General features: G+C 40.6%; 1 protein-coding gene across 1 annotated transcript in view; it reads right to left on the minus strand.

Moving 5' to 3' along the window:
• The window catches only part of Ddr2 (discoidin domain receptor tyrosine kinase 2), a 47,604-nt gene extending 46,104 nt beyond the window's left edge, over window positions 1-1,500 (minus strand). The window contains exon 1 of the mRNA XM_090340588.1: window positions 1,398-1,500. Coding sequence (XP_090196714.1) covers window positions 1,398-1,479 — 82 coding nt within the window. The 5' untranslated portion in view covers window positions 1,480-1,500. The remainder of the gene's footprint in view (window positions 1-1,397) is intronic.
• Between the last annotated feature and the right edge of the window lie 23,372 nt (window positions 1,501-24,872).

The raw sequence follows: 24,872 nt of genomic DNA on the forward strand, positions 1-24,872 counted from the left end.
AATAGGATATATTTCATAAACAAAATGTTGAATAAAGGAGCTCAGACCTAAAATATTTTTCTATCATATGATTCCATTTATACAAAAGAAATAGCAATAGGGCCGGGAGTTTGGCCTAGTGGTAGAGTGCTTGCCTAGCATGCATGAAGACCCAGGTTCGATTCCTCGGTACCACATACTTAGAAAAAGCCAGAAGTGGTGCTAAGGCTCAAGTGGTAGAGCTCTAGCCTTGAGAAAAAATCCAAGGACAGTGCTCAGGCCCTGAGCTTAAGCCCAGGACTGGCAAAAAAAAAAAAAGAAATAGCAAAAACTACACTATCTTACTAGAAAACAGCATAAAATGGGAATGCAATGTGAAAAGGACTTTGAAGTGCTGATAAATTCTATTTCCTGATTTGGGATCTATTTTGAGAGATGCGTTCAATATGACTACATAAACTCTTATATGTTTATATCTATAGAAGAATCAAAATGGCTCTAATTCTTTACCCAACCCTGTATCTAGCCCTTTACTGTGCAAAAGTTTTATTTCCTCCCCCACCGCTGAGTCTGAGCACAGCCGTGTGACTTACTTTGATCAACGAATGAGGTCCTAACAAATGTGACCAGAATAGCAACTAGGAAAAACAATGCATGCACATTCCTTCTTCTGCTGTTTCTGAACAACTTCCATGTAAACATACCTGAGCTAGTTTGCTGGACGGTAAAGCAAAACACTGCCAAGTTTCCCTAGTCATCAGAGCCAGCGCCATCAAAGATGAGCCAATAGCCAGCTGGCTCCAAAATATGCTTGTAAACCAAGAAGGTTCAGAAAGCAATCCAACCCAGTCCAGCAAAAACCATTAAATTATAAACTCATAAACACAACGAACTCTTGCTTTAAGTAGTTGAATATAGAGAGGCTACTGAACCACATTATCGTATGATAATTGTAACACTTCAGGTTGATGTTAGAAATGTGTATAATGAAAAAAAATCTTTTTGGCTGTAACGTATCTATTTTGCACATGATCGAATACAAGAAAAATAGACAGGGATTACACTGGAACAGGTTCCCAGATGGATGACAAGTTCTCCAGGTAAAATCCAGGCCTAGCTGATCATTGACCTGCAGAATTCTCCAAGTTACCTAAAAGTTCTCTCCTTCTGTTTGTCCTAGAAGTTAAAGAAGCAAGTAGTTGTTCCATTCCCCTTCCAGCTTCAAAAAGAAGGGCACTACCAGTCCCTCATATCAGTGATTCTTTCACAATATTCAAAATGCAAGACATCAAGAGAGGAGGAGTATATTACTTTCTGTTTCTGAGTTGACAAATGACCTGCCATTGAGCAGGGCTCTTCCGAAGATCAACACTTGAATATGGGCATGCAGCAGATGTTCCAGCAGATAACTCTGTTACCTGGATTAACCTGAGCTTTTGTGGAACTCCAGAGAGGCAGCAGCAAGAGCAGCACCCAGGGCATTCTGGGAATCAGGATCATCTCAGAAGATGGACCTGAAACTGGAGCCTGCATTTCAAGGAACCAGAAAGAGAAGAAGAGAGGGGAATGTCAGATATCACCAATATAAGAGAACACAGTTTGCACATCTGATTCTTTGCTCTTGCAGTGTTTATTTCTACATGTAGAACTCTAAATCACAGACTTTGAGAGTTGACTAGCATAGAGAAATTTCAAATCTCACTAGATTATATACTCATGAAATTAGAATCAAACAAAACTGTAGTCAAGTAATAATGTTTTAGTATGATAAATAAGTACTTAAATAATACTAATAGTAAAATAAAACTCATTTATGCTGTCTAGTGATGTTTTCACAGTTTCAGTACTGATTATAATATCAAACTCAGAAAATAAGCATTCAATAATTTTAATCCGTTTGCATTTCAACTTACCTAAGTTCAAAATTTCTCCTGATTGATTATTTCTAGAGTGATAACTGGGATCGTGGGAATTTCTTTTGTTTTGTTTGCTTTGGAGTGTGTGTGTGTGTGTGTGTGTGTGTGTGTGTGTGTGTGTCTGTACTGGTCCACAGTATTAACTCAGGGTCTGAGGGCTGTCCTTGAGCTTCTTTTTTTCCTTTGCTCAAGGATAGCACTCAACCACTTGAACCACAATTCCACTTCTGGCTTTTTCCATAGATAACTGAAGATTTGAGCCTCATGGACCTTCCTCAGATCTAAGCCTCCTGAGAAGCTAGGATTACAGGCATGAGCACTCAGCCTATGTTTATGTTTATGATTTTCCTCAGAATGGTCCTGCGATAATAGATCACGTAAGGACATACCACTATGAACTCAGAGTTAGCTTATTAAAGGTAGGGGTGCTTATCTTTTGAAATATTGATAGTTGTTTCTATATATAGGTTAAGAAGTGTACATATTCCCCCATTAGCTGAGAGGGCTTGACCATGCTAGTTTTCAACATTCAGTGATAATATTCAAACCTAGTACCCAGATCTTGTTTTCTAATTCTATTCTCTCACAAAAGGAACTAAGGATTCTTTAAAAAGAATTCTGGTCCCAGGACTGGGTCAGGAACATGCAAAAGAGAACATCTTTTAATGCCAGAAATTAAGGAAGTGACACATAAAACACATACCAAAAACTGATGGAATATGTAAAAGAGACATAGGAACCCAATTGAAAGATCTTCAAAAAAATCAAAGCTAGATAAACTTGAGCAATGAAATAAGATTATGACCTAGAGTATAAAATAAATATCCATGAGTCCACACTGATGTAAACAAATGATTAAATAAACGAATGGAGAGTAGTGGAGAGTAGACTATTTCCCATGCAAAAGAATTCCACATGATTTACATAGCTAATTTGCTCACAAGGAGGAAAAGTATGGCTATTTTCTTTCCTTCATACTCCTTAGCTGTCAATTGCATGTTACTTTCCTGCAAAGGGTGCAGCACAGGAAAGGAGTCAGAAAAAAAAAAAACTATCTTTTCTCTGCAAAAATGAGAAATCACCACTCCATCACGTGATTGTGGTTAACACAATCCTGAAAAGTCCTATTGACATATTTTTCCCTTGATATAATTCAAATGCCTATGTTCTTCCTCCTAAATAATCATTATTCCAGTTAGTTAGTTCATGAGAAAAACATCAGACAAAATGTCCGTGGACATGGCAAAAAGTTCCTGAGGAATTATCTTTCAATCTGTCAAGGTTGTGCATCTAGATTTCATATTGGTCCCAAATCCATATGCTCTCTTGTTATGCTGTACCGTCTCTGTGCATTTGCTTTCATTTTGCTCTATTGACATTTTTTTTGTAAAGATGATGTACAGAAGGGTTACAGTTACAGTCAGGTAATAAGTACATTTCTTTTTGAACAGTGTCACCCCCTTCCCTCATTTTCTCCCAGGTTTTTCCCTCCTGAGTCGCTTTCCCCCCAAAAGCTGTAAAGTTCATTTCCAACATAGTGAATATCACTGTTGAATTAGTTCACCCTTTTTCCACTGTTTCTGTGCTTTCCCTTACCCTTCCCAAATGAGATAAACTTACATACAAGACAAAGGGTACAGAAATCAGAAAAAGAGACAAAAGAGAGAAGAAAAGGCATTTTTCTTTGGGGTAGATAATAAGTGGGAAATATGGACCACAGGGTCTTCTCTGATTTGTTTGCACTTCCAGGACAGTCAAGCAAAATGTGAGATCCTATCTCAACACTAATCAGAGCAAAAGTTATGAGAAGCTTGGCTCAGGCAGTAAAGTACCTGTTAGCAAATGCAAGGGTCTGAGTTACAACCTTAGTACCAAAAGCAAAAGCTTATACATATTTTGAACAAAAATAAATAATCCAAGATGTGAATATAGAACCACTGTCAGGAACTAGTAGCTCATGCCTAAAATCCTGACTGCACAGTATGCTGAGATCTGAGAGTCATAGTTTAAAGCCAACCTAAGCAGAAAAATCCATGAGATTTTTATACCCAATTAGTAGCAAAAAGCCAAAATTGGAGAATCTCAGCAGGTAGGTAGAATGCCAGACTTACGTAAAAAGGCTAAACAAGAAGGTGAGGTCCTAAGTTCAATTCCCAGTACCCATACACACACACACACACACACACACACACACACACACACACACACACAACCCCCCACAGGATAGAACTATCATAAAAGAATTTAAGAAATACAAAATAATTTGTTTTAAGCAAGAGGTAAGAAAAGTCTGCCTAAAAAGAAATTGATAGAAGAAAAAACTTTAAAAAAAATCCATAAATGAAGTGATTCTTTTTTTCAACACTTCATTGCAATAGAAGAAACCATAACTCCATAGGCAGACAATTCAAAGATCAATACTTAGAACTGTGTAACAAAATAACTTTTTGTATAAATAATCTCAGTAAGTCACTTTTTTGTGTAATGATACTAGAACTTGAAACTCAAGGCCTAGGCATTGTCCTTTGGCTTCGAACCATTATCCTTATACTCCAGCCTCCTGAGTAGTTAAAATTACAGCCACCAGTGTTCAACTATAGATCACTTTCAGGTACTACAAAGGATGGTCTAAGCAAATAGACATCATTTAATGAGGGTGATAGACATGAGGGAGCAGTAGAATGTGGGTTAACACCTACAATTATTTAACTTCTCTGGGAGTCAGAAAATCAAAGTTTAAAGCTGTAACTGGATCCCAATCCTACCCAACAGATTGGTAAAGTTTTCAAATGTAATATGAAATTTGGCAATAATTAGAGAAATGCAAACTCCCATGTTCTTCCATTGGGTATATAAATTAAGGATAATTTATATAAAATGTACTCCATATGTTCCACTTACTATTACTTACCTCAAAGAAAGATGTATGTATACAAAATGAGACATTCATAAAGAAGTGTTTTGAAATGTTTTTCAAAGAACAAAAACTTGAGTTGAGAAAATGGCCATTCATAAGGAAATAATCTAAATTATTGTATATCTCCACTGTGAAATACTAGACAATCATAAAGGAGCATGAGTGAGAGCTAGATTTTATTGCATGGTATGCAATCTGTGATATTTTGAGGTAAACAAGAAAGTTGAAAGGTGTGTGTAAGGCACACCGTAAGTTTTTATGGATGTACACACTTTTATATATACATAGAAGATCTAGCAGGTTAAACGCCACGCCTCCAGAAACAGTTCCCTCAGAAGAGGAATTGCAAGCTACATGGTAGTATTTGGCAAGGGAGATTTTGAATGGTGATCAAAAGGAGATTTTTAGCCCTACTTGTAATGTGTTGATAGTTAATGAGGAAAAATACATTCCTTATTAATAAATTATATTAGCTTTTCAGACAAAAATAAGAAAACATTATTCCTGGCAGCAGACTATCTGTTGAGTCAAGAGCCTGGGGAAAACATACTTTACACGTCAAGAGTCACTTGTAATACTGAGATAATATGATCAATCTACTTTGAGTATGAACATAGTGGAAGCAGGAATTGTCTCCAGAGAATTTTCACTTCTGTGTTTCTATCTTAGAATGCTTTGAACCTTACACCTTAGGCCTTTTAAAAATGTATTACATCATCGAGCCTCACAGCAATCTTGTGGAGAGGAATTGCCATCATCCCTTTACAAAGTGGGAAGATAAGGTCACTTACTGCAGTTTTCCACCCCTCATACTAAATAGAGTCCTCTTGTTGACTTCTCTGTCTATCGAATCAGCCCACAAGTCATTTAAGGGCAGAAAAATTGTCTCACTCTCTATTAAATTGCAATTAACTTGGACTTGCCTGGCTCACAAAGAGACATGGTTAGCAGTGACTCCAGCTCTGCTAACTCCAAGTCCAATCTTTCTGCACCCACAGCCAAACACTTTCTGAGGAACATCAATGGGCATGTGGACTCAGAGAGAATTGTCCTTTGTAGCCAAGAATCCCACTTTCCTTGCCAGCATAGATGAATAATCCAGACTGACTCCAGAAGAAACTGCGGCAAGGGACCTCCCATAAATTTTGCAATATCTGATTGGAGATGGATCATTCTTCATCTCCAGTCCTCCCTTCACCAGGTTGTGGAGAGGTCATAGGTCAAAGGAAACTGGAGAGCCAAGGGCTATTTTTGTTTTTGTCGGTCGCAAGGCTTGAACTCAGGGCCTCGGTACTGTCTCTGAGCTCTTCAACTCAAGGCTAGTACTCTTCTACTGTGAACCACAGCATCTCTTCCAGTTTTCTGGTAGTTCATAGGAGATAAGAGTCTCATGGACTTTCATGCCCAGGCTGACTTTGAACCATGAGCCTCAGATCTCAGCCTCCTGGGTAGCTAGTAATACAGGCAAGAGCCATTGTTGCCCAGTTGGGCTAAAATATTTTTTGAGCTACTACGTGAGAAAAGGTGAAGAGGAAATTAAGGTCTCCCTAGCACCTGATTCAGAAGCTCAGTAGTCTCCACACAGGGCTTTGCTCTTTGTGTCAGGGGGAGTGAAGTGACATCTTGATCTAAGAAACAAGTTTCTTAAGTGTGTGTGACAACACATGACAGATAACTAACTAGATAGATAGATAGATAGATAGATAGATAGATAGATAGATAGATTTAGATGGTATAGACATAAAGAGAAACATCTGTATAAATAGATCTCTAATAGCTAACATCCTTTTAGAAAAATAACCCCAACTTTCTCCCCCATGATAATATGAAGAATAAGCGGAACAGGCAGCCCCTAGGGTATTTTGCACTAACACAATGGAAAGATTTAAATACTTCCCTTCCTCCTCAGCTCCCTAGAGTAGACATACTTCCCAGAGAGCAGAGGTCCTATTCCCTGTATCTGAATATCACCTTTTGATCTGAAGCAGAACTTGAGGTATATCCCAGTGTAATAAATAGCTGACCTTGACAAACTCATAAATCATAAGCTGTTACAAAATAGTTCTTTGCAGAAGGATGCAATGCAGGATAACTTTGGAAAACAAATCCCACACAAGACATTTATAACAACATTTAGTCTACAAACACATTCCATCTACTTACTCACTGAGTGAGTAGCCAACAGTACCAAAACATTTTTCACTTTACAAAGGGATCCGATATTGAGGACCTTCAGATAGCCAATGCTTTCAGTACATACCAAATGCAATTCAATATACCCCAAACCTACTGTCTACCCAACTTTTCAATAAAACAGCTAGCATACAAAACAAAGTGTGTCTGATAGAGCAGGGGTCATTCTTCCTGGTCTGTTTTCCCAGACTGAAGAGATAGGAATAATCTTAGGTGGTCCTGACTCTGCTGGAGAATAAAAATTCAGATTGCCTTCAGAGATCATGTCACTGAGTAGGTGACAGGGACTAGAAAGAAGTATTGGCCCTCTTGCAAAATCACCCCTGGCCTGCAGCCCAAGCCCCTCCACCTAAGCACAGACTGGCCTTCCATGCAGAAAAGGGTGGGGACCTAGAAAAGCTACAGCACGAGGACAAATGAGACAAAGGGACTTGGATTAGGCACACAAAACACAAACACACACGCGCGCACTGGGGTGTGTGTGTGTGTGTGTGTGTGTGTGTGTGTAAATAACTGCACATGGCACTTGCATGTAGGTGAAGATCAGGCTTTGGTATGGGGAAGAAATCCCCCACACTTTAAAGCCATGCCTTGAATCCAGAGTTCATTCAAAACTTGTTTATCCTCTCTGTTGAGTCATTTTCATTTCAGATTCAACAAATATGAAGAGTAATCTTTGGAGACAGTTTCATATTCAGCCAATAAATATGAAGAAATGACCTTGATTTTGGCAAATGATGCCCACCCTCCCCCCCCATCCCCCACTGACAAACACATCTACACACAACAAAAACCATCCCAGACAGGTATTTGTTTTATCTTGACTCCTGAGGATTTGTCCAAGTCTTCCTCACTCCCAGCTTTGCTCTGGGAGTCCCAACTGCATGCTTTGCAAAATACCATCCCTGCGAGCTGAGCCAAAGACCTACAATGGCCCAATGCCTAAGTGTCTCAGGATGCAGTAGGGTTGACCCACACTGATTAAAGTGGGATGGAACGGCAAGCTCTGTTTCTGCCTTCATTAGAAAAGCACTTTGTTTACCTCCATCTCTGTCTTTTCATCTGTATCAATGAGACAATCAGGGTTTACTAGAGCTGAGGGAGGAAAAGAACCAGCGAGTTCTCTCATTCTTTCCCTGTTCCAAGAAGAAAAGATGCTAAGCAGTCACTGCTACAGAGCACGCCCCCCCCCACACCAAGGCAGAAATAAATCACCAGTGATGCTATAACATCATTCATCTGTCTTCTACCTGATTTATACTTAGTAGGAATGTCGAATCAAATGCCACTATATGATCACCAGGAAGAAGGCTATGATTATAAAATATAGGCAAACCACTTTCAAACGCAAAACAGTAGATTAGACGCTGGACCATTGCCCTTGGCCTTCTAAACCGTGGGCCAGGTCTCACTGAGCACCCACAGTCCTTGGCCCTTCCCTGGGGTCTTTTACTCCTTTCTCTGCATTCCAAACAGCTGAACATCATCTTTTTCATGGGTATCCTTCCTATCCACCCTCCCTCGTTTTCCTTCCCCCATCCCACCTCTATCTCCAGCTCCTCAGCTTTCTGAAGCACGTGCTGGTGAGCAAAGAAGCTATCTGTCCAAATTCTAATATGGGAAGGTCAATAGGAGAGATCTTGGAAGTGACCTGAGAAACACGTGAATCCTTCCAAATCACAGAACCACAAGGAACCACAGCGCAAGCTGTTGTCCTGAGACGTTATCCTTCACAATCTTCTCCAGTTAGTGGCAAGGAAAGCAAAGCAACCCCACAATCAGATGACTTCTCTCCAAAGACAACATCTGGACAGAAGTGGAGCCATGCCTCTGGTCATCTAGGCTACCACTTTCTTCTCTATTGTTCTGCCTCTCCTGGCTTTTCTTTCCAGAAATTCAAAGCTATGTATACTTTCTTTAGGTTTTGTCTGTGTCAGGTAACTTTTCTTTAAATGAAAATGAAATTATTTGGAAAATCTCTGTGGTGCTTTGAATTTATGCCCACAGAATTTTTGGCAGTCTCCCATAGACATCCAGCTTTCAATTTCCCTCCCCCTTGAGCATAATCATAACTGACTTATTTCCATCAAAATGGAAGGAGTGAAAATGATGGCTGTAACCCCTCAGAGATCCTCAAGAAGACACACTTCTACTTGTTTCTCTTTCCTAGGACTATTGCCCTAGAAAGAGCTCTGACAATCAGGTAACTGATGGTCCCCCAAACCTAGATATTCATATTTGAATATTGCTGAGCTTTTAACTCATCATCAATCCTTCCATTGCCTTGGAGATTGCAGGATTCATAGTAAAGAAACCACATGAGATATAATAACATCCAATGGCTATGTCTCTCTCCTGAATCTTGGAAGTAAGCTGATGACAAACTTGGATGGGCCTGCTTGTATAAGACACGTTTCCTCTGAGGACTCAGGGGTGAGTCAGAAGCAGCATTGCTCTTGGCCCCTGGGTCTCCTCATTCAATACTCTTCTCCAGGCTCCCTCCCTCAGCACCCCTTGGCAGTTGCCTTGTGTGAAGCCAGACCCCCTGTTTTCACCCAGACACACAACTGATCTTGACACTCCAGTTTCTTCATTAGTAAAAATGTTTTGAGTATAGCATATAAAAAGTGCTTAGAATAGTGCCTGGCTCATAAATGTGAACATGTACTTGTATTTCTATCATACATTTCTATGCTTGGAAGTTAGATAAAAAAGGAATTTCTCCCCTGGGCATCTCTTTATTTTGTAAAACTCAAAGAATATCTATCTATTGGTATCTATTGATTGATTGGCCTGCCATTTAAGTTGCAATAAATTGTGACAACAACTATAGAAATTCCCTAATTACAGCCAGCACACAAAACTTTCCTGGGTTTATTTTGTGAGTCTTCGCTGGGTATACTCCACTCTGGTAGAGACTTGGCCTTTGACAGTGCTCAAGGTCCAGTGTCTTAGCCTTGTACAGGCACAGCAGAAGTCTGAAAAGCTGCCAAGCATGGGTGGAGGTCTGTAGAAACAACAATGTGATCATTCTGCTTGATTTAGTATTGACCTATCCTTGGGTGAGAGGGTGTACACACCCCAACAGCCTTCCAATACAGCTGCCCAAGGCCACAGGGTCAAGAAACTTACTTTGCTTGTGATAATCCCAGGACCATGTTACTCTAGAAATCCCCGGCTGTGCTATCTCTTAAAAACAACAAAAATGTGCACAGCCTGGCTAGGTGCTTGAGACATGGGCTTGGGACATCCCTGAGACATAAATTCTATTTCATCAAGCAATAGAGGACCCTCTTGAACCTAGAAGACATTATATGTGATGCCAATGAAGCCTCCTTCATATTCTCTATGGGGATCCTCCATAAAAGAAAAGACTGGAATCTACTTTTCCAGACACCATCCAGGGTTTGTTGGCAGAGCAAGCTAAATATCTTTCTCTTTTCACATGTTCGGGACCCAGATTATATAATCAAGGATAACCCTGGTACTCTTGCCACAAAGAGTCAGGAATCACTTTTTCTGAGACATGTGCTAAGGGAAATAAGGAATATTTCACCTCTTGAGCCTGTTCTGTAGAGATAAATTCAAACATGTGACAAGTCAGATACTTCCAAACAAGCCAGACACTCACTTTCTGCTGGGTATCTATATAGATATATTGAGGTATATCTGGACACAACTAAAAGTACAAAGTAATATCCATTCTTTTAAAATGAGATATATATATATATGTGCAACTTATAAGACAGTTGCTGGGGGGAAGTAAGTACCTATTGTCACTTAATTTAATGGTGGGAGCATAGTGCAGAGGAAAAACAAATTAATTAGCCAAGTACAATTTATTGGGTATCCATGTGAGTCTGGCACGGGTTGAGTCACCTGGCAGCAATATATCAAAATACAGCAACAGGTTTGTCTGGTTGGTTGGTTTGGTTTTCTCTAGCACATGGCTCAGGGATGGGACCATACAGCAGGAGGCATAGACATGGGCTTACATGAACAACAGATAAACTCTAAGAGAAGCCAAGAGAAAATAATATATGAAAAAGCCTGGTACTGGTGGCTCGTGCCTATAATAATAGCTACTCAGGACCTGAGATCTGAAAATTACTATTTGAAGCCAGCCCAGGCAGACAAGTCCATGAGACTCTTATCTGCAATTAACCAGCCAAACCTGAAGCAGACCTACAGCTAACATATCAGGGTGCCACCCTTGAGTGAAAAAGCCAAAAGTGAGTACAAAGCCTTTAGTTCAAGTAGAACAAGAAGGGAATGGAAGGGACAAAATAATAATTTTTTTTTAAAAAAAAAGAGGAATCTCTTTTAATGCCAAGTTTCAACATCCTGGCCAATGAAAGACGTAAAAGTCTCAGGAAGGCTTTCAAAATTGGGAGATAGAAAAAGTAGGGAACCAGTTTGTTCCCCATCTCCATGGATCCGACACCTGCAGACTCTCTCATTGACTCAGAAGGCCTTCTAGGGCTTCAAAAACTGTTCTCACCTTTACCTGCCTATGAGGAAGATGGGGTGTTATTTGTTGGGGCCCCAGGACATATAGAAACTAAGAATAAAGGTTTAAAGGCCCTAATATCTTGGACAAATCCCATCCTCAAAGATTCATTCAGCAGTTGGTTTGGGGTGTCTGGAATTGCTTTCCTGGACCCTACTCCTTCCACTAGAGTCAATTATACCCACAGCACCTGTAATGTTTGCCAAAACAATAATGCCATTGATCAAAAACAAGTTCAGCTTTTTGCCCTTTCTATTTTATGTTTCCTTCACATTGATGGCTGGATATTCCCTTCTATGTTACTTTAACCGGCAGCCTCTGAACCAGAGCAGAAAATATACATTTATTTGAAGTGATTAAACAGCTGCAGCTTCCATCTCCATTTAGGAAGTTTCCCCGAGTCACCAGCACCTGGCACTTAAAATGGATGTGTAAGAGCCTGCCCCCACCCCAATCTCACCCTCTACACTTCCTAGCCCAGTGCCACATTGCCATGGCCAAGAGTCCATCCAATGCTGGCCAGGGAGATTTCTCAGTACAATTTCAGAATGTTATTTTGGGGTCTAATCCCTCACCAATGCCGCATCGTCTGCAGAAAGACTCAATTCCAGCTCCTTTGGACAAGGGCTGGTGTGTTTGAGTTGGCCTTTTATTAACCAGGTAAATGCATACTTGCTTTCTATCTCTCGTTCTGAGCTCCTGTATGAGTTATTTCATCCCACCTATTGGCTGACACGGTTCCTTTGGGAATATGCATACACTTGAATGTAGCATTTGCTAGTGGTAACATCTTTTACAGACGCTCACTTCCTTGTCTAAGCTGTGAGCTCCCGATCAGAACACAGAGCTTGTCAGTCATCAGCAAGCGGGTTAGGCAGCTGATAGGGTGGTAGAAGGGGGTTGCTTCAAGGTTCTGTTGGCGTGTGAACCTCGTGGATGGAGCACAGAGGCTCTCTCCACAGGTCATTCCCTCCTCTATGGTATTTCCCTAGATCAGTGCCTGAAATAATAAACTGTCAATAATCTAGCTCTTCTCTCACTAGACTCATTGAATCTATACCTCATAACTTAGATATAATCACATAGTATGTACACTACTTCTAATTGTATTTGAATTCTTTTTTTTCTCAATAAGACCTTGAATGCCTGATCTTCCTTTCCTCAGGGTTTCTGAGCATCATAGTAACCATTTATAGAACATTTTTGATACAACAGGCAGTGTGCTAAGCTTTGCATGAATCTTCCTCATTTGATCCAAAGCCTTAGAATCATCTTGAGCCAGTAAGAAGGACATCATCAGAAACTACACCTGCTGGGCCAGTAAATCCACTTCTGGGCTAGCTCTGCTATACATCCTCCTAGAGCCAGGACAGTCATCCCTTTCCAAAATGGACTCAGCTCCCTCTCTTCATCCAAAGAAGTTAGGATGGATGAGAACGGAGGAGCCTCAAGGCACCTCACAGGCCAGGCACTCTAAAAATTCTATCAGCCATAGTTCTAAACATTCTCCATAACACAGCTGAGCTCCCTCCAGATCCAGGAAGGATTCTGCTACCCTGTCCTGCCTGGGCACGTACTGTATTACAGTAATGAGAGCTTTGGCTGCTTTAAATATCACCAAACAAAACCAGGGGCAGCCCAAGTTCATCATCATTCCTCATCCAGACCACAGAGGAGAGCCCAGCCAGACCCAGGCCAGAGTGGAAGTGAGAGAGAAGCCCGCACCGTCCCTTTCAGAAACCCATTGGCTCAGATCTGGAATGAAAATCACCAATGGCAGCAGCTGTTAAGAGCCAGTCAGCAGGAGAGCCTGAGAGGTCACTCTAGGACAGAGAAAGGCCCTGGCTGGAGTCAGACTGGAGATCTGGGCTCCTGGGCCCACCAGGGAGGAGCTAGTGCCAAGCCTGAGGCTGCAGGAACCGCGGCCTCTCACCTCTGGGAGTACCAAGAGAGTCCAGCCAAAGGCCTCTGCAGAAATGAGGCTAACATCTCCTTTGGGACCTGGAGGTATCTTCAAAGCAAAACAACAAGCGCTCATATCTGCAAAGAAAGATTGGGTGAGTCTGTGAAAAGGACTGGAGCTGGGACTTTATCCCTTGGTGCTTGCCCCCAAACAAAATGGCAATTCTGCAGTGGGATCTGGCAGAGCCTTCAAGGAGAACTGGAAGCTAGAACTAACTAAGCTGTCCAGTTCACTACAGACTCTTCGTGAACTCATCTTGCAAAACCATCATGATGTTTCAGCGGGCTTATTGATTATGCTAGAGTCTGAATGCATATATGTTCCCCCAGAATTCATAGGTTGAAATCCTAAACCCCAATGTGATGGTCCTAAGAGGTAGGGTCATGGCAGGGAGATCTTCAGGTTCCCTTATTTTTTAAAAGTGAGGAAAGGGTAGGTGAGGCCAGGCACCTATGACTCACACCTGTAATACTAGCCTACTACAAGACTGAGATCTGGGTATTGTGATTCAAAGCCAGCCCAGGCAGGACAGTCTATAAGATTCTTATCTCCAATTGAATATTCAGAGAAAGCCAGAAGTGGCACTGTGACTCAAAGGGCAGTGTGCTAGCCTTGAGCATCAAGAGGCTCAGGGACAGTGCACAGGACCTGAGTTCAAGCTCCAGGATCAGAAAAACAAAAACAAAAACAGGGGTGGGGGGAATGCACTCTTAGGGGATGAGATAGATTGAAATGTGTTGTACATATATATGGAAATGTAATTATGAAATCTTCCTCTATATAATATAAACTAATAAAAATGCCTCTTGTAAAAAATAATACTCCAGAGAGATTCCTTATCTGTTCTACTATGTATCTCTACGTGGCTACACAGTGAGAAGGCACCAACTATATAACCTAGGAAATAAATCTTGACCAGATTTCCCAAGAAGCTGCTACCTTGATCTTAGGCTTAACAGCCTCCTATGAGAAATGAATTTCTGTCATTGGTAAGGCACCCAACTTAGCATATTTTGTTATGGCAGTCCAAAGGACTAAGAAAGCTATTTGAGGCTAGTAAGAATCACATGTGAAGAAAAAAAAATCACATGTGAAGGACGGATGAGTATACTAAGCAGTCTTCCACACAGAGAGGGAATCAGGTTCCCATGTGCACACTTACCCTGCAAATATGAACCCCCTCTACCTACCAATCAGGCTATTCAATTCCATAGATGCAAGGCATTCTCTGATGATGAAGGTATGCGACTAGAACTTACTAATCTAAAGACAGGCAGAGGCAGGGTCAGAGAAATACTGTCTATACCTTGTCTGTCTCATGCCTTGAACTCTGTATATTGTACTTCCACCAGAACAAATAGTAGATAGAAGATTTGCTAATAATTTTTGTTGAATAGCAGTCCACACAGGTGGCTCTTTTCTAAACATGTGTTCATTACAGGATGAGTATTCTCTGTATCAATTGGAAGATTGAAGATCCAAAGTGAAACTGAAGATTAAGCTCTTTAGCCAGTGTCTGGGCTAAAGGATCATTAATCACAGGAATGTGCATAAAGCAACTAGATCCATTGGTGTCCCCAGAATGGTATCACCAATCCCTTGGGGATCTTTGTATGCTCAAAGAATATAGAACTAGGCTTGGGAAAGACAGACAGACTCAAGAAAAACCTAGGATTAGATGAAAAGGGAGAAGCTATTACCAAATCCATAGCATATAAAAATAAACAAGAACCTGCAATACCTGCAAAAGAGTTGATTGCAAGATTTCACAGACTCCTTACTGAGCTAGGTTTTGGGGTGTCTAACGAAGGGTAGATACTAGCCTACTCTTAAGTTTACATTCCATGAAGGTAAAAAAATAACCCCTTTTGTCATCACCAATGAATCTCTAACACAGTTGCATGCTACACTTAAGGTGATCAAGAATATTTGTTGAATGAGTATACTTTAAATGCATGCTTTATTATCTTTAAATGGTCAGACAGATGGGTTTCATTCAATGTATCAATGTACAAGTATATTGTGTCTTGTCTCAATACCCTATGCTAATTGTGTGTCGGTGGACTCTGTCAAGCATTGCTGGTACTAAATGCACAGGATTCCTCTAGAAAACATGTTTCCCTTTTCTACTCTTACCTTCCCTCTTTCAACTCCTTGTTGACATTAACTACCTTCTGTTGAATGGGGCTAAGGTTTTCTTTCATATGATCTATTCTTATCTCCATTTTTATCTTATTTATATTGTGCCAACTATATTTATGTCATTATAAACTCCGAGATCAAGGAGTAGGCAATAGATATATCTATTATAGGCTACGTGGCAATCAGAAAATACTTCAGATATTTCTGAACACACTTCAGAGTCTCCCGAGCGATAACATCCTAATGCATGCCACATTGCTAAATCCAGTCTTTTAAAATATTTTTCAAACTTTCCAAAAGAGAAAACTGTTTTCAATACTAATTTGTCAGAATATGTTAAGAAGTTATTGGATACCACACTTTGGTAGGTGATAGGAGGGGTGTGCAGAGAAAGAGAAAGAAACAGAGAGGCAGACAGAGATATCATAAATACCACCGCTTAATCCTATTTCATGAATAAAACCAAGTAAGTTATTTAGTTGAATGCTGTATCCCTAACTACACAGGAAGCCATAGGTAGAGCATGGTAGTCTAAAACTGGCCCAGGGTAACATGAAGCCCTACATGTAAAATAACTAAAGCCAAAAAATAAAAAGAACAGTAGTATTTCTGGGGTGTGACTCGAGTGCTAGAGCACCTGCTCAGCCATTGTGTAGCACACACTTTCAACTCCAGTACCACAAAAATAAAAACTTAATATGGGAGATCTGGAAGGCAAACTCAATTGCTTTACCAAAAGAATATATATTGCTATTGAATAGTTGCATGAAATAATTATATCAACTCTGACATATAAAATCCTACTCAAGTATTTTAATCTAACAACATCTATTGGGTTTTTTTCCAGTTTCCCATGTTCTCATATCTCCAAATCGTAAATTTTTATAAGAGTCTTGAATATCATTAAAACTAGCATTAGTGGCTTTTCTCCCATTTCACTTAACAACACCACAGGTAGAAGAAAGAATGGGAAAAGAAATTGCTAGCTTAAAGTTTTCTCTTTGTCTTTATCAGTAACTATTAATGGAGGGCAATATGGTGATTCCTCAAAAGACTAAACATAGAGCTCCCCAATGACCCAGCAATTCCACTCCTTGGCATTTACCCAATCGTCCAGAAACAAGGACATACTAAAGCTACTAGCACAACGATGTTCACTGTAGCAATATTTACCATAGCAAAGATATGCAACCAACCCAGATGCCCCTCAGTAGATGATTGAATCAACAAGATGTGGTACTTATACACAATGGAATTCCATGCTGCCATCAGAAAGAATGGCATCACCCCATTTGTAAGGAAATGGAAAGATTTGGAAAAAATTATATAAAGTAAAGTAAGCCAGACCCAAAGAAACATAGGCTCCATGGTTTCCCTCATTTGTAATAGTACACATATATGACTCTCCTAGCAGAGGATTACAATAGCACAAAATCTAGGTACATAAGTTCATATAGGATGAGAATAAATGAAAGGATCTCTAGGTTATGGAAACAAGAGCTTTATCTTGTGTGGTTGTTCTTAATGCACTGTTATTTCTCTTCTCTTTTTTTGCCCTTTGGTTAATATTTTGTTACAGTATCTGACTTTGTTACTTGGTATATTGTATATACATTTATTTGTTTATTTGAAATAGAAAAGGGAACGGGGAAAACAAGCTGATTGGGAAGGGGCGGCAAGTGGTAAATGGGGATAAAAACAGGAGAAGCAGCCAGACACGGTGGCTCACACCTGTAATCCTAGCTACTAAGGAGGCTGAGATCTGAGAATCCCAGTTCAAAGCCAGCAGGGGCACAAAAGAACCTGAGACTCTTATTTCCAATTAGCCTCTATAAAATGGGGGCTATGACTTAAGGGTAGAGTGGTAGCCTTGAGCTGAAGAGCTCAGGGACAGTGCCCAGGCCAAGTTCAAGCCCCATGACCCACAAAAAAAAAATGAGAAGCGGTATCAAGGTGTGAGAAGTAATGCACCTACTACCTGGTGAATGTAACTATAACCCCTCTATACATTACCCCGACCATAAAAAATAAAAAAGAGCATTGGGTGATTGTGTTGTTGGTAGAAATCTGAATATTGTTATTAAATATCAAGTAATCAGTGGGCTAAGACTGAAAACCCATAGTCTTGTCTTCCTGCCATATTAGAAATGAGGAACTTGGCAAGAGATAAGCTAGGGCACAGTCATGGTGATTGCTAACGTAGCAGACCCCCCACCTCCGCATGGTCTAAGGCTGTTTAAAGAAGCTCTCCTGAGTAATGATGTTTATTTGAAAACAGAGTTGCAGATGCTTATGATTATAGTTTGAGCTTTTGTGGGATATCACTTTCTCTGACTAAAGGAGTGGTGTATGGGCTAATAAAAGAGAGGCAAGAATGGAGGCTGACTAGAAAGAAAATCTGAGAGTTATCAAAACTAGTTTCATGAAAATCTCCAAATCACATCCTTTAGGTTTAAGAATTTTGGAGAGAAACTTGGCTCTAATTTTTTTTCAGTGGATTGTGAAACTGAAATGAGACTTTCACATAGATAAAAAATGGATGGCAGAATAGAAATCAGAGTGCATTTAAAGGAAGTTAAATGCATTGAAAACATTCCTTTTGGTTTCATTATTTTTTTCCATACTTTTGTTGGCTTAAACAAGAAATAGAGAATTGCCAGGAGCAAGTGGCTCACAACTGTAGTATTAGCTACTCAGAGGCTGAAATCTAAGGATTGTGGTTCAAAGCCAGCCCATGAGACTCTGATCTCCAATTAACTACTCCCTCCCTGGGGGGGGGGAGCGAGGGGGGGAAGGTTAGAACTATAGCTGTACCTCAAGTGCTATAGCACAGCCTTAAAGTACAAAAGCTCCAGGACAGCATCTAGGCCCAGAGTTCAAGCCCCAGGACTGGTATAAAAAGAAAAGAAAAAAAGAGGAAAAGAAAGAGAGAGGGAGAGAGAGAGAGAGAGGGAAAGAAGGGGGAGCAAGTCAAGAAATACAGATTGGCATATACCAACCACCAGTGGAATGGCTTGTGGGAACCAGATTACATAATCACACTCAGCCTATCACCCCACCCTTTGAGCCACAGCTCCACTTCCGGTTTTCTGGTGATTAATTGGAAGTCTCATGGACTTTTTTTTTTTTTTTTTTTTTTGCCAGTCCTGGGCTTGAGCTCAGGGCCTGAGCACTGTCCTTGGACTTTCTCAAGGCTAGAGCTCTACCACTTGAGCCTCAGCACCACTTCAGGCTTTTTTTTATGTATGTGGTAGCAAGGAATCGAACCCGGGTCTTCATGCATGCTAGGCAAGCACTTTAACCACTAGGCCAAACTCCCGGCCCCTCGTGGACTTTTTAGTGCCTGAGCTCACTCTGAACTGTGATCCTCAGATTTTAGCCTCTTGAGTTGCTAGGATTATAGGCATGAACCACTGTGCCCAGCTATCCAATTTTTAATAGAAAAAAATAATGTAAGTTTACAATGCAGGGCACAGCAAATGATACTTCCTAAGAAAGTCATACTGGGAATCAGAAACATCTCTGGAGGTACAGAAATGAAAAATCATAGACACTGCTGCCTGGAGACCTGAACAACCTCAAGTATGAAACCAGTAGGGCTATCTGCTTTAGCAAGCAAAGCATCTACCCAGACTGCTGCAGTGTTCTGTGCTAGGACTCAATATCACATTGAGCTTTGCCATCTATAGTTCTCCTTCTCAACTATCCTATCTTCTCAATTTTCTCCTCAGTTTGCTCCAGTCTTAATTTTGACTCTGCAAAGTATTCTAAGAAGGAAGTTGTAATAGAATAAGTAGGTCAACTGCACATGTGAGTGACTAACAAGTTAACCAATTTTATTCCTAGTCTATAAAGGATCTCTTTAATTGGCAGTTGCTGGCATCCGCATCCATAACTGCAGGGTGATTAAGGAAAGTCTCAGCCTGTTTAAATCAGTAGCCCTACCAAGCTTTATTCCTCAGTGAATGATACAGAGTGCCTGGTGTTCAGTTTAAACTCTGACCTTTATTAGCATTATGCTCTTAAGCACACCACTAACACTCACCTAAAAGTGGGATGTTAAAAAGCAGTTCCATCTGAGAGGTTCAGCATAGGAAGTAAATGAGTTAATACTTATAATAGTGCTTGGCATGAAGTCTTACCTCTATTATTACAACTGGAGCTGTTTTAACAACTGGAACAAATCACATTTCATAGTAAATACATTTTGACTGTCCCTAGTATGTGGCTAGAGCCCATGCACATTAAATAATCATGACATGACAACACCTTAGTAAAAACAAACATACCAAAAGCAAACAAAGGGTCCCACATCCTTTCCTCTAATAAGTAACAGTCCATATTAGCATGCAAGGTTGTCAGGCTCAGTCTTTTCCTGGAACATATTTCTCCATGTACATCTAATCTTATATTTGTTATAAATTTATAGAAATCTTTCAGTTGTCAGAAAATGACTGTAAGAGATTCCTTGGTTCTTTTTTTAAGTGTCTATAACTTCATGTTTTCTAAGAAACAGACACTCTAGCCAATAATCCCTATCTATGACTTCCATAACGTTCAACAAGCAAAGTGACAGAGAAAGAACTGTCATAGAGGTGTGATCTCTTTTCTAAATTCTCCTGGTACAAATGTGTCTCCCAGTCTTCATCGGTACAGAATGATATGGGAGGATCCATCAAAAAAGATGTAGAAGCCCAAGGAGAGGACTCTACTTGAGCTTCCTATAAAGTAAAAATCTTTGCCAAAAAGAAAACAGTGGAGATTCTTGGCAGCTGAACACAAAAATCTAGGTCCAGAAATTGGGAAGTAAATTCTGCATCTTCAAACAGAGGATTACCCAGTCGGCCAAGTGGAGGCTTTCCATCAGAGGAAACTGGTGGCTGAATGAGGAAGAGAGACAAGGAAGGAGGCTGGAGGCACAGGGCTTCCTCTGCTTTCAGCAGGCAGAGCATTCAGTAAGGGTGTGTTGTGGACAGGAGAGGGGAAGAGGCCTCTCTTTAGCCATTGGTCTGGGTCCCAACTAGGTGCGGGTCGCTATCAGTTTTATTTGGAACTGAAGATTGGTGAGGTGTTGATCCAACAGTTGCCTCCACTAAATGTGCATCCAATCAGTGTCATTTTTCAAACCTTCACCCAGCTCTGGCCAAGGAGGCAACCATTAGAGCCAGAGTCCGGGCTGCAGCAGGCGGAAGCCTGGAACTCTGTGGAGCTCACGAAATAGGACACCCAGAGAGGAACTCTGAAGGGAAGGAGTTATAGCCAAGCAAACACACCCTCAGCTGGAGTCCTGTGTCCAGAGGCCTGAGTAGGGGTTCTGGCCTACAGGGAAAGGTACCCAGCTGTTCCTGGTCTCCTTTTCAGCAGTCAGGATTTCTCCCAGAGGTGACCCTTTTAGCTCAGTCTGTGTATTCAACTGCCTCACCTACAATTTCAATTTCATGACATCAACGTTATTTGGTATAGATGGTTTTGTTTCTGTGTGTTCTCTGGGTTAGATGTGCTGCTGAACCAGGAGAATTTGCCATAATTTGCCAAAACTGGAGCATGGTGAGGGTATTATGTCATGTGTAATTCCCAGCAAGAACATAGGGGAAGACTGAGTTAGCTACTAGAATGAGTTACTTCACTGTAGAAAGAATTATATGTTTTTTCCAATATGGTGGTTATAGAACCCAATGACTTATGGCCTAGTAAATTTCAAGGTAGAGATTCTAGGTTCCATAACACAGCACTACCATGCCCCTGCTCGGTGACCTTAGGTAAAACATTTAACTTCTCTCAGCCTTAATTGGCTCATCTGTAAAATGGAATGATGATATTGATCTCATTGGTTGTCAAGATTAAGCAAGAAAGTACATTTAGAGAAGTTAAGCTAGCATCTGGAATATTAGTGATTTTACAACATAGAGTGATTCTGAGTGCATCCTGTGCTGTTAAAATAACTTTTAAAAGACTTTGAAGCTGGTCTTGCTGTATCACATTGTAATCCTAGCTACTCAGGAGGCCAAAAATGGAAGGATCACGATTCAAGTCCAGCTTTGCTTGGCGAGTGGGTGGGGGGGGATGTGTGCACTAGTGATCATCTCAACAGAAAAAGCTAAGCACCATCGTACGTTTCTATCATCTTCCCATCATCCCAACAACGTAGGAAATAGAAACAGAAAGAGAAAGATCACAGGCCAGGCTAGCCCAGGTAAAACACAAGATCCCACTGCAAAATAACCAAAATAGGCTCAAGTGGTGTAACACCTGCCTAACAAGTGTGTGGCCTCAAGTTCAAACCCAAGTACAAACCAAGAAAAGAAGTTTTCTTGAAATGGTGCTACATTTCCCCAATTTTAGTCCCTGCTCCACTCCATTCTCTTACCCCCATGGGGATCAATCATGCCTTTTCTAATGTGGTTACAGAGTATGCGCCTAGAAGCGTCTTACTCATCCTAGCTGGTCTACCCCACTCACGTTGCGTGACGATCTTTCATTGCAAGGCCAAGGCAAATCGCAAAGAATTTCTACCTCACATACCAAAACTTTTACAAAACTAACAAAGTTCCAGAATTTTAATCTAGAAATGAAATCTCCGTTCTAGAAATAAGCCACAGTAGTCACACTGGCCTGAAACCAGAGTGAGATATTTGTGAATCTTCACATTTAGATTTTTCAGAGTCATGAAAACTGAAATTTTATAAGTGACTCAGTGAAATAACATATAATTTATATGCTTGACAAACTATAAAACATAAAATTATCAGGAATTAAAATATTCACACATAAAGTTGGTCTGGCTTTTGTATGATCATGAAAATTGTTTTAACTATAATATATTTCTATTTGTTATTAATAAAATTATCTTTGGAGTCTCCTCCTGTCATAAACATCTAGCTCAAAAAGCATTCGATTGTTTAATATTTATTGAACAATTTCTAAATCTAAAGAACTGTAGTAAGTACTAAGGATACAGAACTAGCCTCATTTGTAATAACTAGAATGTGCCTACAAGTAAACCCAATGGACAGCAAAAGACAAATAATTGCGCCTGGGCATGACATTCACACGGTGAGAACAACAGGGTTGTACCTGACTTATTTATAGGTTTGTATTTTCTGTTGGTTCAAATCCTCAACAATACTTGACAGCGCAAGTCTTTTCCCTTTCAGCCATTTGGATGAAATGTAAATGTACTAAAGATAGGCAACTTTTCACAAATGTCCTTTGGAGATGCGCTCGTGTGAAGTTCCTGCTCTAGTCTCCATTATTGATTTGCCATCATTCTCTATGTTCTGAATTCATATCCTTATTAGGTATAAGTGTTTCAGTATTTTCTTTGATTTATTCGCCTCTCTTAACAGTGACTTTTCATGAACATAAATCCTCCACTTTCATGCCACCTATTTTATCAGCTTTTCCCTTTATGGCAGTGCTTTCCATGACTTGGAATTGTTGTGCATAAAGGAGGATGTGTGAGTCAGGGGCATGGAGGTGAAGAGAAAGCTCCTTCTAAATGACGAGGGTGGGGTAAGCCAGGGTGAGCACGTGTTCTCAAGACTGAAAACACTGTACTGGACCTGCTAGAGCGGAAGATTTATGTTGCCAAAAGTGAGAGAAGAGATTAGACAGGCAAATGCAGGCTAGTCTGAGGGATCTTAAAGCCAGACTGAGCCATAACTCCTTGCTGGGAGGCAGGAAGATCTTCAGGATGTATGTCCCTGCCAGGAAGCCTTCCTCGGCTGCCTTCCCTCCCTTTCCCTGCATGTGACCGTGTAACTGTGCCTACCACAGAGCTGAATTGCTGCCCCTGGATGCTTTTCTATCCTGTACATCTCTACAGTTGATGTAGATTCCCAGTGGACTGTCAGCTATGAAAGCACATGTGGCAGCAAGAGCACAGAGTACAATATTATGTTTTCAAGAATTCTTGGAGCCAGTTAGTACTGTGGGGGTATCTTGAAATCAGCCATGAGAAGATGATTTCTAACATGGAAGTGGGCAGAGGCTATATATCAGGATGAGCCAACTCTTCAACAGAGCCACAAGACCCTGGCCTAATTCCTCTATGTGCCTCTCACCAAACATGCCTGCATCCGTGTTTGTTGAATTCAATTACAGTTTTCCATAACACCTATCACTCCTTTTAAGACCCTCAAACTAACCCTCCTGCTCTCTATTCTTTCGTACAAGCCTCAAGTATGACATGATCACTTCTTACATGTGGGGATGCTAACCCTGACAGTTTATGCATGAACTCAAGAAGCTCTCGGAGAACAATGTGAAGTAATTCAGAATGAATTTCAGAGAAGCCATTCTTCCCAGCACCCAGTCCTCAGGAGATCTTCATAAGCCAAATGCTATTCCTAAGAGGTCTGTGAAGTATCCTTTCCCATGAAATTCTAGAGTGAAAGCAGCCCAGGCATTTCCTAGCGCCAAAAGCTCATCGAAACTCACAAGGGCCTAAATGAAGAGCCTGCAGGCTTGCTGTGTCAGACTCTGGCCCTCCAAAAACAGGATGGGGAAATGTCAGCTGGTGAGAGAACACATGACTCACACCAGCAATGCCCCTTGGGGAGGAACAGTTTTTCAGTAAAAGCAATGAGTAAAGTTTTATTTATTGTATTATGCCAAGAACCAAACTTTGGTAGGGAAAAAAAAAGAAAAAAGAATACGAATTAAACACAATCCCAGCATTTCAAAGCAATTAAGAAATTTAGCTGTAGATCCCTTTGTTTTTTAAAAAAAAAATCGCATCCAATGTCTCCTTTTTCTCCTTTTTTTTAATTTTTAATTTTATTGTTGGGATCCATCCAATGCTTCTTAAAAGAATGTGGACAGGGAGCAGGAAGCAGTGTACACATCTCCTCAAGGATGGGAGTGAAGGCCTATGTGATTCAACAAAAACCGCTCCACCTTATTAATGCTTTCATTTGTTTTTAGTCATGGTAAAGACCATTAGGAAGGCCTGACCGTGTTTATGAAAAAAGAGGTCTGTTTTTTGAAAAGGAGAATTAGTCATCTTTCACACATGAGGAAACAGAAGAGTCAAGGAACCACAGACCATTTTTACTAGTATGTATCCAGCACTAATCGTGCCTTGTGCACAGTAGGTCTGCTAGAAATAGTTGTTGGGTAAATGAGGGAGAACCATACAGGAGAAGTGAGTCAGTCTGTTCCATGTGTTGCATTTTAGCAAAGTTGGCCTGAGTATCTTAACCCCAAGCCTGGTGATTTTTCCACACTGGAGTGGTGGTTAATTAGGAATGT

Source organism: Megascapheus bottae, chromosome 10 (genome assembly GCF_031878675.1).
Source record: "Megascapheus bottae isolate mThoBot1 chromosome 10, mThoBot2.hap1, whole genome shotgun sequence".
NCBI lineage: Eukaryota > Metazoa > Chordata > Mammalia > Rodentia > Geomyidae > Megascapheus > Megascapheus bottae.